Source organism: Nipponia nippon, unplaced genomic scaffold (genome assembly GCF_047370975.1).
Source record: "Nipponia nippon isolate SJK-2023a ecotype South Korea unplaced genomic scaffold, ASM4737097v1 scaffold_5, whole genome shotgun sequence".
NCBI lineage: Eukaryota > Metazoa > Chordata > Aves > Pelecaniformes > Threskiornithidae > Nipponia > Nipponia nippon.
The window spans coordinates 51,616,448-51,634,955 of record NW_028262369.1 but is presented as its reverse complement, the minus strand read 5'-3'; the positions used below and the strand labels follow the sequence as shown (position 1 = coordinate 51,634,955).

Here is an 18,508-nt window from a genome sequence, read left to right as displayed (position 1 = left end):
GTGTTGACAAACTGTTGTTTGATTAAACACTCTGATAGACTCAGGTGACCTGTTTCTTAGAATATTTATTGTTTATCACCATTGTTTTGTCATTCTCTAGACAGACTTCTGACCTTTATTCCTTAATTCCTGGATACGGGCTTTTAAGGATGCTCTTTTCTTACACTAGTGCCTGACATGGACAGCTCCCACGAAGGCAGCCGGGCTCGGCAGCCAGGCTCTGCTCCCAGTCACATCCATGCTGAACACCTTGCTGAACTGGGATCTGAAAAGCTGATGTAGCTCTCCCCAGCTCTCTGGTAGCTCTTGTTCCTTCATGAATTTTTTAGTATGATTCCCAGTGACTTGGAAATTTGATTCTTTTAGTAATTTTGACTGCATATCACACAGAGTACATGCAATCTTATGATACATTTTATTAGTAGATGTATTATCAATGTATCCCTGTTGTGGTATCCTCTCCGTTTCCTTGGTTTTCTTATTGCTGTTCTTAAACTTGTTCATCCTATTCTGCATCCCTCCTGTGGCTGTAGACAATTTTTCATTGGAAAGTTGAAATTGTTATCTGGCCAAATCTGCAGTGCTGTCCCATCAGGGGAAAAATATCTTCCTGATCCTTGCTGTTGATCAGCTTGTGTCCTGAAGCATGATAATTGCTCACTCTTGTTATTTTTAAACCTGACTAATGCAGCTACATATGTTATTCTTCCTTATATAAACACATAATCCTTTTTTAATCTTGCCGAAAAAATTTGGCTGTGTAATATCTTGTGGTAGAGAATTCTACGGGCTGATTTATAGATAGCATTAGAAAAGGTCTCCTGACAATCAGTTAAATGTGCTGCCTCTCATGTTAAATTGCCCCTTGGTTTTCTTATGTAACAGGGTGCACAGGGAGCTTAGTTAATTTCCATTCTATTTGTTTTATACATCTATAATCCCTTCTTGCTTTTGTTTCTAAAATAAATAGTCAGGTCTTTAAAACATATCATTTGTAAATCCCCCTCTTGTCTGCCTTTAATCAGTTTATACTTCTGGAGTTTAGTTTTGTTCTAGTTTTCTTGCTGAGATGAGAAGATTGGAAGAGAGTGGTGCATTAATGTGAAAGCTGTGGCAGATTTACATAATACCACTTTACTTTTATTGTGCTTTATCCTTTGTTTATACATTCAAACATGTTTTTTATTGTTCTCTGCCTGTGCACAAACCACCTCTTCAGTGATATAGTGCCAGGCTTTTTGGATGAGTTGATGGTGGAATTTGACTGTTGTAAGTCACTGTCTTGTTCTTTATATTACCACCAAGGTGTACGTATAGTTGTTTTAATCTGCTTTGCTACTCTGTGAGTGGCTGAGAGCCTTTTCAAAGGAAGTCACTGCTAATATTTTAATAATGAGCATTACTGGGCTCATAAGCAAACTTCTCCAATTCCTTGCTAGTTATATTGGGGTTTTGTTGTTCTACCTGGGATAGTAAACTTCACCATGTTTTCTCCTAATCCCTGGTATATCCTGCTAGTTGTATCTTTCCATTTTATGACCTGGCTATCTTCCACTGCTTCTTTGCTTCCCACAGCTTTACAACGTTACTGGCACAGGAGGGCATTTTCACTTGGCTACAATTATTTTTTTCTTGATAGCTGCTTGTGAGCAACTTAAGAAATAAAATGCTTCATGTACTAACAACACACAGTAGTTGGGAGGCAGTTCTGCTATCGTCCATACTCACTTGAGTGTTATCTTTGTACCGTCCAATCCTTCCCCTCAGAGAAAACAAGTCTCATTGCTCTGTAAATGAAGTTACCCACCTGCTGTTATTAATAATGCATTAGTGCTTCTCATTGAGAATTATAGATGTTCAAGATGTGTTGCAAGCTTCCAAAATGCAATGTGTTTGTCCCCAGAAATACCTAATGTAGATAACGGTGCTGCAAACCACAGCACTGTGTATAAGATGAACCTTTATTGTCACCCATTTTACCCTGGTTTTTGTGCTTTGAAACTTCCACTAATACTGATGCATTTTATCAATGGATAGTTCATATTATAGTTATATGTAGTTTATTAGTTCATGGCTGAATTAACCTTTCACTTTAAAAACAGCAAAGACAATCATTATTTATTATGCATGGTCTGTTCTCTCCAAAGTGAAGGATCAGTGCATCGATGGGGAGCAATAGCTAGAGTTGAGTAGTTCACACCTGGACTGTCTTTGAACTTGTTGGGACGTTCACGTGCTGCTCTACTGAGACTAAGGACAGACAGACAATTGTCATCTTTGGCACGGATTGAGCATTTCCCAAAGCCAAAGCTGCCCTGAACAACCATCCCCGAGTTTAAAATACTTGGGGGTCAGAATTTCTATACCTTCCCTGGGCAGCTATGGAGGGAAGTTACAAAAGCCTGCTGAATTTATCACTTCTCCTGTGGCGATTTCTTCTTGGCAGGGTGAGAGAGATGAGTTGCTTAACTTCCAAATAAGATGAATAGAATTCTCAGTGGGATTTAATTATTTTTAGATGTTGTATCATTGGGATTTCTTACCCCAGCGTTTGACGCTTTTGGCTGAGATGATGAACCTGCTCTGAACCTATTCCACATGCCTGATTGAGTGCACGCTTGTACTCTCTCTCTGCCCCCGTTTCTCTGTTCCGTCCCTGCACCCCTAAACCTGTGGTTCTGAGGGGATTTTGTACTGAGCTTTGTTCCATTAGGTGCGGGCCATCAAATCTGTCTCTTGAGGGCTTAAGGCACAATTACAGTTATTCTACAGTTATTCTCTCACTGGGCTCCTCTTAAAATACTGTGTTTACACAGTACTGATCTTTTCAAATTGCATCCTAGCTAATTTATCCTACCAAATATTTTGTACTTTTTTATTAAGAACATAGTCTTATAATTTCTGGCAGTTTGAGTAATAAGTTTACATCTTTTTGTCTGAGGGCGTTTGTGTAAGCAGTAAAATTCCCACTGTTTTTAAAATGTTCCATGATGATGCTTGAAGCTCAGACACTTTGTTACGTTTAGGTACAAGAACCAAACAGCAGTGTATTTTGTGTTGAAATAAGTATTTAAGAGAAATGCCTAGGCAATAAGAAAAGAAGTAAGAGTGGGGTTTGTCTTTTTAATGGTACAAGCTACAGTTATTAGCATTACCATTAGCATCAGGGATTTCTTCTCTAAGGAAAAAAACTTTCAGTTAGATGGTATTGTTGCAGATAGCAGTTTATTTTTCATCACTACATCTTTTTTATATCTGCATTCAGTATTTAAAAGTATTTCCTTTGGCAAATGGAAGTCAAAAAGCTCTGCTCAATTCTGGCATGAGTGCGTTTTTCATGCTGCTCCCAGATTGTCCATCTGTAAGCACTGGCCCTGCGTGAACTGCCAGCAAGGTGCGGAGAGCAAATATTGCTAATGTTTTCAAGTCTTTTGAGGATGACCAATAGGTACACTCTTTGTTTGAATAATCTTTATCCTTAAGTATGTTCTTACCCTAATTTTTTTTTTTTTTATAGTCAACTCTGGATAGCCTTATTCAACCCCAGATAGCATACTTATTTCATTAGGGAATAGATTATGTTCAGTTAAAGCAAGAACATGTTTCACTAATGTTAAAGCAATGCCAATTTAAAATTGTGCATGCGCACAAAAATTAATATTCACGGTCCCTCTCTGAGTGGGATTTGGAATGATTCAATATAAATACTTTTGAAACCCTGCTGAATTGGGTCAGCTTTGTCTTATTTGCCCTTAAGGGGAGAAAAACATGTTATTTCGTGTTTGCAATTTGAGTAGCCTGAGAGGTACTGGAATGAAGCCAGGGTCCACCAGATCTGAATCCCTGTAGTTGGATTTGTTACCTTTTATGCTGAGAGGTCAGAATATATGAAAGTGCCTTTGAAAGTGCTATATATCCTCTACTTGAATTCCAGCAATAGCCCCAAGAGAAGCCCAAGAGCATATATTGATTACGGGTTTTTTTCAAAGGCATTTTTTCAATACCAGGACCAAGAAAAGTGCAGGAACATGGGTAGAGTTCGAGTGGCACACACAGCTAAAAACACTTCTTCCCTTTTGCCAGTACCTTTTCCCCCAGCACGCTATGTAGTTTTCATGGGGGGGTTGCAGTATCTAGATATCAGGCCTTTTCTTTTCCACTTCATTTCCTATTTCAGGAGAACATAGCAGCTCTCGCCCCTGAGGAACTTGCTGGCTGGCAAGCCTCAGAAATTGAAGGGCGGCCTTAAGTGTAGCGCTCCCTTCAGATGCAGAAAACAGATTCCCTCTTCCTTTGTCCCCTGCAGCACCATCCCACAGGACATCCCAATTTCTTTGTGCTGCCTGTGGACAGGCGCATGTCAGGCTCTGGTGTGTGTGAGCAGGTTGTTTCCTACACAAGTATTTGGGAGAGGACGGTCTGCATGTGCTGGAAAGATCCTACAGCCAGAATCAGGTACGGACAGGCTTTCAGTAATGTATCACCATCCAAATCTCAGTGGAAGAGTGGAGACAGGCCACCTTGCTGTATTTACTGAAAATGTCATGGGCGTGGGCCTGAGGAACTGTGGATTTGGTGGGCATCTTTTTACACTTGACAACTGAGCAGGACTCACTTCGTTGTTCATCAGAAGAAGCAGAGTGAGAACAAGCATGAGGAGAGAGAGAGAACCCACCTACAGCTGTGTACGGAGAAGGGAATTGTGCAGTTTTGAGAAGGGTTAGGATACAGGAGTGAATTGTGTGGAAGAAGAGGGACCAACTGAACATAAAGGGACCAAGAATAACAGAATGAGGAAAGGTAGAGAGGGGTTGAAGGGTGTGCTTGTTTAAAGGGAAGAGGATAGATTTTGTTTCAAAAGGAGCACTGGAAGTACGGGAAGATAAAGGCAAATATGAGACTGAAAAATTGGTTTAGAGATGCTTGCAGTGTATGTCTTGAACCTGACCAAATGCGGGCTTTGCTGTTTGGAAGCAGCTTCTTTTCCAACAATTAACCTGACATTCACTGATGAGAATAGGGTGATAGCCCTTTCCTTTGAATACTGTAGAATCATAGAGCAGCCCAGGTTGGAAGGGACCTCGAAAGATCACCTGGTCCAGCCTGTTGTGGGAAAGGGAGCCTAGATTATATTCTCTAGTACCCTGTCCAGTCGTAGATAAACCTCATTTTCTTCCTGAAGAGGTGAAAGAGATGGGAGATACGTCAGACTAAAAGATTACAGATGAAGTCGTCTTTTGTTGTGATGGCCTAATTCTTATGAGTCCGAGAGATGAACAAGTGTCACACTTCAGCCTGGCTGAATCACCTGGAGCCAATAAAACACTCTTGCTTTGTTGATGTTCTGTTTAGGAAAGAACAGGAGACCTTATTTGTCTCCAGTTTGCGGATTTCGGTATTACAGGAGGCAGCTGTGGGCAACATCTGTCACCTGTCCTAAACGCAGCTTGTGGAGGCTTGCCTTGCGAATGTGTTCATAATAAGCTGTACTCGACTTACATCCTAGCAAAACACAGAGAATAGGAGAGAGGCCTGGCCCTAGCTGGCTATCGCTGTCCCTAGACCTTCACTAAAGTAAGGCTGTAGATCTGCTGGTGGAATCCACGCCAAAAAAAGGTTCACTTTGAGCAAATTCTACCAGCCTATAAGCAGTCTATAATCCCTATAATAAGCAGTCCTATAATTCCTAACAAATGTGGTTTCACTCACATGGGAAATCTCCCAACAGCAATGCACCGGGTACAGTGGCTCTGTGCAGCTGTTCTGTGAAGGAGCAGAACAGATTCAGCCAGTAAAATGTTGCTTAATCCTATTGGATTAAGAACCTCTGTATTTGCTTTGATCGTGCCAAAGAATGTATGTGCATATGTGTCTGCAAGTCCTGGAAATATTTTGACACAATATGGTTTATTTAAAATGCATATTATGCTCAAAGTAATTTAAAGGGTATAGGAAAAAATCAAACGTGCAGGCGTTGTAATGTTTCTGTGATTTCCCCACACGTACAGATGCACACACCCCTTTGTATTTCAGTGGTCGGATGTACTTGTGTTACACTACTGGTAATACAGCAGTAGCTCTTGATGATGTCTACAAGGAGAGGACTATAAGGAGAGGCTGAGGGCTTGTTTATCTGGGAAAGAAAAGCCTAAGGGGTAATATAAGGCAGCCTACTGCAATGGAGAGGGGAATTGAGAAGATGATGGAGCCAAACTTTTCCCCGTAGTGGCAGATGCTATAACGAGGCAGCAGCTGCAGATTGCTGCTTGGGAGGTTTTTGTTGAACACAAGGAAGATTTTTCTCACTGGAAGGGTAATGCCGCACTGGATTGAGTTGCTCAGTGGTGGTAAAATCTCCATCACCAGAGGTTTTCGAGACTTAGCTAGACAAAGTCAGAGTTAGGCAGACCTAGTGTTGGCAGTACACCCACATCGAGCAGGCGGCAGGCTAGATGATCCCCAGAGGCTCCCTCCAACTAACCTGTCTTTGGTCTGCGATTGTTTGTGAACAATTGTAGTTCAGAGGCAGATTACTTGAAGGTTTAGTATCTTTAGATCACAGGTAGATTTTTGAGTTGAATTTTGCTTCAAAGCAATACCAGGACTGGTATCTGAAGTCACTAGTATGTGAAATCTCTTCAAGTTTTCAATTCTGGCTAGTGAGACTGTTGAAATTACAAATTATTGTAAGACTTACCTGCTATATCTAAATGAAAAAGGACAACCTGGGTGCAACTGTGGGTGCGATGGAAGCTCATAATAAAAGACATCTTGTACTCTTGATCTGACCAAGAATTAAAAACATGGCATGTAAAGGAGAGGTAGGAACAAATACTGATATCTAAGACTACTCCTTATTAAATGATAATTGTGGGGTTTTGGGTCTCTTTTATAATAGTTGGAATTCATTGAAGTGCACCTGTAATGTGAGTAATGCTAATTATTGCAATTTGAAGCTATCACATACTGGAACTGTCGTTGACAATCTAGCCCTGCCTTTCTTCCTGCTCAGAGGAATCCCAATACAGCATGTTCTGTAGTCGTCGTCAGCAGGAATCACTGCTGAGTTTGGACTCAGTGACAGTGCATTGATTGCTTTATTGCTGGCGTGAGCTTCCGTGTTTCACTTCTGCAACTTCTCATTTTAGGGCTTCTTCAGTAAACGTCTGAAAGGGTCCATCAAGAGGACAAAGAGTCAGTCAAAGCTGGACAGGAACACAAGTTTCCGTCTCCCATCTCTCCGCAATGCTGATGACAGGTAAGGTTTGATGCAACTCCCAAAACAATCTCTCCTCATCCAGAGGCACTTCGCAAAATCTACGTGGAGCATGCATATGCACTCACAGAATGACAGCGAAGAAGGGGATTGTTAAAATGGCAGATGGGTGGGGTTTGGGCTGACTCTAGTATGTTAGAAGTTATTTGGTATACTGTCTACTGCTGACACAGGACTGAAAACTTTTGCTGCTCTTAACAGCTGATGAAAAGTTCAGGATAAGTACATGGACTCAAATGCCTTTTTCTGCACCTGTTTCAAATAAGCTGCAGACTTTAAATTTCATGATACAAAACCATTGGGTTGATCAGCTTTAGAGAAACTTGCCTTGGTGCATGCAATACTTACAGATCGGTGCAGTGGCCAATATGAAGGATTATGCTGGCGCAAGCAGATCAGTTGAGCTAGCACTGGCAAAGCACAGAGACGTACGGTGCAGTTCAGGCACATTAAGAATCCTTGCTAATGTAAGTCGATTGTATAGTTACTGCAGCGTTACTACAACGAACAGACGGTCTGTTTTTCAGAAAACTGGAAAACTCAGTAACTTCTGACCATCTTAGTGCTCCATTTGGTATATTCTTGCTTGTTTAGTTTCTGGCTGACAATTCAGGCTGGGAGCAGATTGTAGGTGAGGCAAGCAAAAGCTCATACACGCATTTTTTCTTAGCTATTTGTAAAGTCTCTTGGTTGTTGTCATTAAACATTACTCTGTGTTACATTCCACCGTAGCCCAGCAGGAGAACTAGACCGAGTGAAAAATATGTTGCCCTGTACTTAAGGCCACGGCAGGCTTCTGTGATTTTCCATTGTTTAGTGCATTTTCCCTTCTCCTTTAGCTGAGTTGAATTCATTAGTTGTATCTGTCATGCTGTGCTGCTTCAATCAATGATGCTATCTTCTCCATCTGAAAAGCAGCATCATAAAATCACGGAGATAGCAAGGCTTTGGATGTTAGAGGTCTTGTTAACTTCAGGAGTTACAGAAAAGACTGCTGCTTACCAAATATGACTAACGATGTGGATGATGTTGCTCCTATAGTCATAGTAATGTCCACCCAGTCTGTTTTGAGTCAAGTTTTGTTATAAATCCCTGTTTTCAGGGAGTTGCAACATGGCTATAAAAAGCAACTCAGTGAGCATAAGCATGTTAAATAATGCCATCATGTGATAAAGTACCTGTTATTTTTACTGTTGTTTGTAACCATCTTTGTAAGTTTTGTAATGCAAAGATCTCTTTGCCATAAATAATGTATTTGTCTTTCCTTAACTTGGTACTCATGGCGAATGTGGACTGATGATACTTCCTTGTGCAGTGTAAGGGAAATGCTGTCATTCTGGGAAAGCCAATAAATTTAGCTATAATTAATCCCAAAACTTTGGTTTAAGACATGATATTACACACAGCAAAGCCGCCTTCTCTTTAAAACCAGATCCCCCTCTAGTCCCTGCCAGTGTGGGCATGAATTGTCAACTAGGCCTGAATGAAACGTGGATTTTCTCTGGTTGCTTGCAAAGCATAAAATCCAATGCATGCGGTGATGGCATTAAGCATGACCGATCTATTCTGTCAGTCCAAGTCTCCTTGGCATGGATTTAAAAAGGAGGGTCCAGGAGCAAATGAACTGAGAAGTTCCAGTGGCAGAGTCCATGTAGACTTTTGGGGGACAGAGCCCTGGCAAGCCAATGATGTGCAGGATGTTAGACAGGGACAAGCCGGTGGTCGCTCTTTACTTTCGATCTGGTCACCCTCCTCCTTTGGCCTGCTACACTAGCCTTAAAGCAATGCATCTTGCATCTGTAGGGCAGGAGATGGGACAGTGTTTCGGGGGTTTTGTGACTTGATATGGTTGCTTGCTACTAATGGAAGATAGCATTTTTGATAACTAGTCCATGTGATCTTCCTCCTTTCAGAGGTATGTGTGCTTAAGTGAACAGAGGGCACAGTTTGGAGGCAAGGGAGATCATTTGAGAGTAGCCAAGCTATGTGGAAAGTAAGCTGAGCTGAAGTTTATTTGGAGATAAATCTTTGCACTAATGAGTATTGCCGTTCAAAAGCATGAGCCTCACCTCAAGCTGGTTGAAGATGTGTGCTGTAGGTGAGGGTCACAAATTGCCGATACGCCTTCTTTCCAAAACGAACTTAACAGCACTACTCAACCTTGCAGTTACCTTACATTGGAAAGGTTGAAGGTTTAATGGAGTCCTCTTTGCATTTGCGGTCTGATCAGACAATTGAATATACCAACTTTGAAAGTTTATGGTTAGAGATATTATTTTCTAATGGTATTTTATAAAGAAAACCATAAAGGAAATTCAGTTCCACTGTAAAGTGAAACTTGCCAATAATTTCTCCCTTCCCTCCCATATGTTTCACTCTGTATCTAAGGGTGCCTGAAAAATGCAATTGGTGGGTAGAAAAGCAGGAAAAACAACTTGGAAGCCATGTGGGAATGAAGCACTGAAGATGAGGAACAGATTAGTATACTGGGAGGAGATGGGCTGGAGGAAAGAGGAGGCTAAAAAGATTCATTGTGTTTAGAATTATGCTGTTGTTTGGGATTTTTCCAATGGGACAAATCAGAGACAACTGTTTCTGTGTGAAAGAAGATAACACATAGCAGCTGACTCTTAATTCATGGGAGGGAATTGCCATTCTCTCACCTTCTGCTCTCCCTGCTTTCTGTATAAGTCTCAATCTGTTGCAGTAAAAACTTTCCTGTCCAACCCCGGTGAGTCAGTCCTTTCCCATTTTAAGCAGGTGATGCTGGGTGATGTCATGGTGTTATACAGGTTTTCAGGGCCAGGCTGACTGATAGCATCTACCTTTTCTTGCTCTGACAAATACAGGAGCCCTGCCTTCAAAGAAAGTATCATATGGCTTTATAAATTAAAACCCTGCAAGGATTAGAAGGAAATAGAGGCTGCTGTCATGTTGCTTTTCTCATGCTTTTGAGGTGTTTGGGTCCTGTTAAGAAACAGGAGATGTTTATAGATAAATACCTATAAAATTCTGGAGTAAGGAAGATTAGTTATCCTGGTACACATCAAGATTTGGGATACTGTAACACTGCATGGCATTCCAGATGGTGACAGAGGATGGATGCTGTCTCTTCAGAGCTGATTTAAAATAGAAAGGATTCAGGAATGCTGTAGGAAGGAGTGATGGAGATAAGTTGCAGATTTTTTCATAATCATATTTTCTGTTTCAGCAGAAAGCAATTGGCCAACCTACTTTTTCTGGCTTTTAAACTTTGTTTCAGTGTGACTGGGTTAGTGGATGGGGAGAGGAGAGAGCTGCGGTGCCCCTCCAGAAACCAGCACACCGTGGGTCAGCGTCCAGGCGTCCTGTATCCACAACCTCTCAGTCTGTACCACTTCTGTTACTCCAGGTTCAGATTGTTTGCCGGGCAGTCTGTTTTACTTGAAAACTCATGGTTTGTCTTCACAAGGCACTCACGTGAGAACGCTTAGAGTCTGCTTGGTTGTGACCCACGCCAGATGTGAATGAAGCTCTTCAGATATGTGGCCAGTACGGCATCTCACCAGGTTATCAACAGCTCTCGCCATGAGGCTGTCTGGCACCGTGTTACTGTATCATCTTTCACAGCTTTTCTAGCCTGTTTCCCACTGCATTCTTTGAGCTCTTCAACCCACACATTTGTCTCTAACATTTTCTCAGTGTCAGTAATATATAAAACATGTAAAAAAGCATGAGAAAAGACGTAAGGAAAACGACATTTGAAAGGAGAGACCAAATTAATATTTTCAGTTTGCGGCCAGGAATTTGAGAGTATTTCCAAGTGGATCGACAGTTCTCGCCTCAGTTTTGTTTATGGTGAGGGAGCGAAGATGGTTGAGACTGGCTGCATATGGTCTCAGAGACTGCAATAAAGCTTTGCAGACAGCTGGGAGGGTTTTGCCCTGTTGGGATTTACTGCCACGTGGGAATCCTCCTGCTTTACTAAAAGTCATTTTATGGCATTATCAGATAGTCATAGTCGAGCGCAGGATCCGTTGTCTGCTTGCTCAGAATGGGCTCCGGCAGGTTGCAGGGAAGCGGGTAGCCATGGCTCTGGGGTTCATGGTGAAACGGTATCGCTGCTCAAACGACAGCTTTTTCTACTTTCGGTAAGTTCTCGCTCCTCCCTCCTGGTTTCTTTGCAGTATGAAACTAGCACAGATCGTATAAATAATAGAAGCAGATCTTGCAGTGTTTTTCGTATTCATTCATTCTAATTTAATCACGGTTTTCAAAAAAAGGTGGGTGATTTTTATCCTGATTTAGACGTAAGGATAAAAATCTGTGTTACACAATGCGTTATTAAGGTTTGACTCACTCAGAGCTCGTATTCATTCAGCCTATCTGTTTCTATCTGCATACTGGAGTATGGGGAAAGGGGAGGAGTGGTTTGTTTCCGGAGAGGTGTCTCACTCCTGGTCTGGTGAACACATTTCTTTCAAACATTTTTTTTGATCTTCATGCAGCTGTTTTGTTTTTCAGTGAAAATTGAACGAGATCTCAATGTTAAGCCTATTGTAACAAACCTTCACCTTTGGGCTAGACTGCTCCGTCCCGTCTGCAGGCTCACTTGACCCCTTTATAAAAACATACTTCTTAATGGCTGATGCTTTTCTGCAAGCCCCAGGCTCCTCTACATAGCATTCACCTATAAATCGCTTAGCACTAAAATGAAACTGAATTGGTTAAGCATCTCTGGTCCAGCAAAACAAAAGAATTTGAAACGTTAATAGCAGAGACCACAGTTACAGTAGAGTAAGGAAAACGCTACCACTGTGAAATTCAGCAGCCTGTTCAGCTGCACCGTCTGAGGTGTCTGTTAGACAAGCTGTGATCTGTAGGGAGAGCAGGCAGTCAGGGAAGGGATTTGCAAATGCAGGATTCAAACCACGAGGCTTTGGGTAGGACCTTGCAAGAAAAGACCAGAATCTCAATGGAAGGCTAAAGCAATATGCTCAGAAAAAGGCAACGTTTAATTGCAGCTGAGTAGAACTTGCATCTAAATAAGTTTCCCGAAGTTTCTGATTTTAAAAAAATATTAATAATGAAACTGGTTAGACTTGTAGAATTGTTGACCAAGTAATAGGATGTTCTGCTAATTGGTAGTTGGAAACCGAAGCGGGGTGTGGTGCCTACAAAATGAACACTTGGACGGGGAAACCTGATGCTGCAGCACTGGTAGAGCGCACCTGTATTGCAGATGATGTTGCCAACGTTAGGGTCCAGTTCAGCAGGGCTGGGATTTCGAATAGCAGCGCTGAGCAGAAAGTTCACTGCATTACAGTCCAAGCTCTCTCCTGTGACTTTGCGAGTGGCTAAGTATTGAATTCAACTTTCTGATCTCGGGGAGTGTCTCTAAACACACGGGTATTGTGCTGGAATGATTTGAAGCATGCATATGTACCATTTCGAGTAAGACCAGTGGAGACATGGCTTTAGCCGGGCGCTTGGGCTGAACAAAAAACTCTTTTCAGAATTCTTTGCCTTCACACCAGTTTGGTAATGGAAACAGATTATGGGATTCTGTTCCTTGGTACTTCATTTCTATACATTTATGTTTTGTCTTTTGGATTATTGATGTCCACCGGCTTGTTTTCTAAGCAATATAGTGCTCTCCCTGGTAAGCTCAGTAATTGAAAGTCTTTTGTGCTTTGTAGGTTGGCTTTTAAATAGGTCAAAATCAGCAGGAGAGCTTCATAGCCAGAGCAATTAGGATTTTAACCCTTTATCCTACATGCCTTATAGACAGTAGACTATAGTATAAGTGGACTAATAGGCTGCTGTGTGCCATGGGCAGCCACTGAAAGCCAGAGGTTTCTAGTTCCCGGCTTACAACTGAGATCTTCCTGTAGTGGAAAATTACTGAATTATGGTGTGCAAGGAGAGAGGGTCAGCTTGGGGCTGGGCCAGCAAGACGGTGTTGTTGAAGAGATCTTTTTCAGTAGCAGTCGCATGGTGCTGCCAGGTCAGTGGTTTGGGGCATTGGCTGGGCTCTGATTTAGAAGGCAATTACACACCTCTGAAGACCAGTACTCCAAAGCATGTGAAAAGAGGTGAGAAGTTTAAAATATTCCTGACATGCTCCTCCTCCACCTGCTTTTCCTATTGAAAAGAAATTATGGAGAATACCTATGTAAGAATTATTTGGTGCTGTTGGTAACTATTTGCTCTGGACTGGTATGTTGTTCCTTTGCAATCTTTTTGTTGTGTGCAGTAGCAGATAGAAAAGGCAGCAGGAAAAAAGTTGATCATCGGAGGTTAATTGTAATTTAAAACAGGATTTGTGTTGTTAATGGAGCTGTTTAACAGAAACAGATTTGTACAAACAACCCTTCCCCCACCTTTTGCTTGTGCGATCTTCTTGTTTACAGTAATCTGCTTCTCTGGGATTACCTCTCTCTTAACAGAGACTCTAAGCAATCCTCCTTTTACCAGTAGCTTCCTACCTGATACAGGAAAGACCCTGTTACTCCAGCCCCTTTGCTGGACATGGGGAAGTACGTTAGTGGCATCTGTGCAAAAGGGAAGCCAGAAAGCAATTTTCTTTCATTGCTACTTCCAGCTTCAGAATATCAGATGAGGCTTTAAAGCAGCAGAGAACTATTATTTCTGTATAATTATTGCCTACATTGATTGGGATGCTGCTGATTTAGGCACAAGTCAATGATTTGCTTTGTAGATCTATCAGTAGATGAAATATATACCACGGTGCTTACAAATGCATGTACTTTTGTTTGTAAATGCATGTGGTTGCATCTAACCAACAACTTTACGACATTGCTGTGGTGTTTATGGAAGATAAAGTGCTAATTCTAAGCCACTTAATGAGTTTACTGAGCTGTTTTAAATATGGTAACTTCAAGGGATTGCTCGAGCAGATAGACGTTCCTCTGCCCCAACAAAACTAACCGTGCTCCAGCTGATCTGCAACAAAACAAAACGTTCAAAGCTGACTAGTTAAAAGAGCAATGAAGCAGAATAGATGCTACCAGAAGATTTAACTTGCGAGATGGGATGTGGAGGCGTGGACTACAGTTGCTGTGTGTACCTGCCTTTGCCCTCACCCTCTCCCCAAAGGCTGTTCGGAGGCATTCGCGGAAGGTGCCTCATGCTCTCCCACTGTCTTTACCTGTCCGGGTCTCATTAAGCTCGTTGCAGGAGAGGAAGAGGAGGGGCTTCTTTCTTTCTGGAAAGGTCACCTTTGCCACCTCTGCGGAGCGGCCTCTCCCGAGTGCCGGCCCCTCCTAATCTCCTTACAGGAGGCCACGCCATGGCAACACGCACCCGGGAGCATCCTCGTGTCACCCGTGGGGCCGGGTGGGAGCACAGCTGACAAGGAGAGAGATTTCTTTACCAGTGCGGCTGTGACTTTTCTTCTTGCCCCAGCGTATCTGCCTGGCATGATGCTCGTCTGAAATTTGTAACCTAAGGCTTGAGGAAGAACCCCTCCTGGATTTTTGTGCCTTTCTTCCTCTCCCGGCAGGATTTATTGTCTGAGATGTAGCCCAGAGAACGAAGTTTGAAAGGAAGGGCTGTGACATGTGGCACCGCTATGATTTGGGGATGCACTGCTAAGTGGCTGTACAATTGTTTCATGTAGGTGTGCTTGATTTGTCTTACTCCAAGTGCAGCCTCCGCTTAACAGGCATTTATAAAATCTCTTTTTCTTTCTCCTTTATTTGGTAATTATTTTTCTTTCCCTTCTCTTCCCCCTCTTCATGACCACTCCATGCTTTCCTTCGCTGACAAGGAGCTAAGGCGGGAGTTGGCTGTAGGCTCTCAGCCAGCTCCCCTGCATCATGCACCAAAGTACTTTGTTAGGACTGGAATTGCTGAGAGTTTGGGATGGGGACAGAAGCCAAATGACCTCAGCAGTGCTTTCTTGAGAGGAGAAATTAGAGAGGATTTTGCAGAGATGATATTAAAGTGGTGTATTGTGGTGTGTTTATTTTAGACTTGCCCTACCTTAACTGCAGCAAGTGTTCAATTATACATGGCTGAGGTTTTAGGTTTGCGTTGGTACAGCTGCTGCTGTAACCTGTTATAACAAAGCATGCACAGCGCAGCCAACGCGTTTGTACCAGTGCTGCTGTTTTGCATTTGAAATCTGTGTCTTTGTAATATCCCTCTGATGAAAGGTTTTTGCTGCCTGCACTTAGGTCATTCAATATATTAAATGGGCACAAAATTCTCCCTTACTGTTTAATAAATCTTATCGTACATGAATCTACTAGAATACCTTCAGGATTTCATTTTGTACAAAAGAGCAGTCAGATGAACTCTGCTTGATGCTTTACATGTATCCTTTGTGATACCCAAGTTTTTGTTAAGCAGCCTTAGAAGTACTGAAGACGCCTTTGCCAAATGTTTTTTTGTTTTTTTTTTCCTTTCTGTTCCCCCATAGGATTGCTCAAGGGTAGGAGGAATTTTATTTTGCTAAGGTTACAAAATATGAGGATTTTTTTGTATAAGATATAGGAGGGAAGTATATAAAAAAACTACTTATTTTTCAAAATTAAGGAAGCTGTTAGATGTAGCTGTGCTTTTCACTCCTCCATAAATACATTCTGTAAACATTTTCCGTTTGATAGTGTGCCTTGATACTGGGAATTGAATACAAGAGGAACTACTGTGAGGATAAACACAGGTGAGAAGGCATCATTTCAGAGCATTGCTTTTCTCTGAGTAATGTATAGACAACTGATGCCTTTCTATTTTCACATCCGTTCTTTGTGCTCAGTCACACGTGCTGGATGTGCAGCCATATTCATGGGTCACTGAACAGGCATAGGGACCAGCACGAGCTTCAATATCTTAACAAAATCTAGACCTGCCAGGTAAACAGCTCCTTTTCTGCTAAGCGGGGACTCTGTGCTCTTCCTCCTTGTTGGGCATCTATGAAAGCTTTGACTGAGTTCCAGCTAGAGGAAAACTTAAGGTCTGTGTGCATATAGTGTTTACCTTTTGAAGCAGAAATGCTAGTTGTGCCTAAAGTATCATATGACTTTATTGCAGGAGCTTGTAGTCCAGGTGTCAGTTTGGAGTTAGAAGATGCGCAGGTAAAGCCATTGTCACCTATAAATTGAGCACATTTGATAGTGCTGTTTGGCAGCAGAACTCCCTACTATGTACGAATGTTGCATTAAATTGAATTGGGAGAATACAGAAAGTGTTAGAGCACGTTTTATAATGTTGCTGTTGGTTGCAAAAAGCTACAGCATAGTGGAGGGATATGTCTTTGAGAAGTATTCGGGAACTGGTGGGGCAAAGAGAAGACTGCCTTGATAAAAAGGTGCTATGCATTTTGGAGATGCTAGCTCTGGTAGAGCTCAGGGATTTATAGGCCAGTCAACTGAAAAAGAGAAGCGGTATGTGTCAGTGAGGGGAAGTTAAAAGAGAATGGAGGTATCAAAAAAATGGGAAACTGTTAAAACTGGAAGAAGCAGCTGAAGAAAAAAATGCAAAATTTAAATGTAGGTAACTGGCTTGAGCATTGTGAAGTGGGAAATAATTTGCATATTTGGCTTTAGTGTAAAGGCTTTGCGTGTTAAGAAAAATCAAGTGTGTTGCAGGGGGATCATCTGCTCTAATGAGAGTAGCTATCATTCTGCATTGGTTTAGAGATTGAGAGATTGGTGTGCTTTTTGCTGTTAATACACAACATTTATCTAGTAATCTAGATGGTAGTAAATATTTTCAGTAATATATCCAAACCTATCTGTGGGGTTTCTTTAAATTTCGGCAGTTCAGTTCTGAACTTTTTGGTTTACTGTTCTTTCACTGATGGCTCAGCACAATGGGCTTCCTGGGCTTGTGTAGGTGGATATTTCTTTAGGAGTCTGGGATTACTGGCCTCATGTTATTTTCATAACGCTTACAGACTAATTGTAGAAGTTGTTCTGAATAAACAGCAACAAGTTGAAGCTTTCTCTGGGATCTTGCCAACTCTTTTGGTAATTGTGAGAAAAATAATGTTTCCTTTCCCACTTCTTCTCCTGCAGATCACGTGGATTGCCAAAACTGAAGGAGTCCCGTTCCCATGAGTCTTTACTGAGTCCAGGCAGCGCTGTGGAGGCCCTGGATCTTGGGTCAGAAGAAAAAGTCTTTGTCAAACCACTTCACAGCAGTATCCTTGGACAAGACTTCTGCTTTGAGGTAAAGAACGCTCTCCAAACACGCAGCCGATTATATGCTGTCTGAACCCTTGCAGTACGCTGTTCTGTGACTTTGTAATTGGAGAACAGATCAGCAGCCACTGCTATCCTGAGGTTTGGGTGGGGGCTGTCTAACCAGCATGAGATTTTGAAGTCCTTGGGGCTAATGGCATCAATCACTCAATGGAGAGAAATCTTTTTCAATTACCGTGTCTTCTAATTGAAAAATCTCTTTAATTTGATAATATCTAAGCCTTTGTAGTTTGCATGCAAATTTATGGCTGAAACATACTATTGTTCATAAGCTGTGTATTCATCCTCTTCAAATTCACCTAAAATTAAATTTAGAAAATATGCCGTAACTGAGAAATGTGATTTCCAGTCAGAGCCCCCTTCCATTCACTCAGCCCGTTTGCCCGTTGCTAAAGGAGAAGCTTCAGTAATTGCGGACGTGTCCGTTGCACCATGGAGCGGGATGCAAAGATCCTCCTCTTGTTTCAGCACAGGCTGCAGCGCAGCACCGTGTGGCTCCGAGCTTTGCTTCAGACGCAGACTGACTGTGTGAGCGCAGTCCTTTACCTTGCAGGACCAACAGCGTATTCGTGTGTGCTATTTGGATGCATCTTAAGTCCATCGTAATCTGTCGTGGCAGGGGTGGGTGACAGTCTGTCTTCAGCAGGATTAGTCAGATGTGTCTGAACTTCTGGAACAAAGATCTGTTTACAACCTGGAAAACTGCTCAGGCAGAAAACCAGCGTATCAGGCCCTTCTCCCTCGGGATGTATCCAGGAACTGTTCCTGTTCGCGTTGGTCTCATTCTTCTGGTTGGAAGCACTTTCCAGCTTGCTTAGGTTTGGGGAGTTGAGTGAAAAAACTGGCAGCAACTTAGCTCTGAGGCTCTTGCCTCAAACTGCTTTTTAATTGTGTGCACAAATGAATGGAAAGAGTAAATGAAGCTTGTCAGGCCACGTAAAAGTGAAAGAAACCAAGATGGTTCCCTCCTGCGTGAAAGCAGAGTTGTATATGGCTGGATTAGAGCACAACTCCTTTGGTTTGA

At 42.1% G+C, this 18,508-nt stretch overlaps 1 protein-coding gene across 7 annotated transcripts in view; it reads left to right on the top strand.

Moving 5' to 3' along the window:
• RASAL2 (RAS protein activator like 2) overlaps window positions 1-18,508 on the top strand; it is a 150,574-nt gene that overhangs the window by 100,558 nt on the left and 31,508 nt on the right. For all 7 annotated transcript variants that reach the window (XM_087732292.1, XM_087732289.1, XM_087732291.1 and 4 more), the window contains 2 exons: window positions 7,149-7,258; window positions 17,299-17,452. In XM_087732292.1, the coding sequence (XP_087588418.1) occupies window positions 7,149-7,258; window positions 17,299-17,452 (264 nt within the window). The remainder of the gene's footprint in view (window positions 1-7,148; window positions 7,259-17,298; window positions 17,453-18,508) is intronic.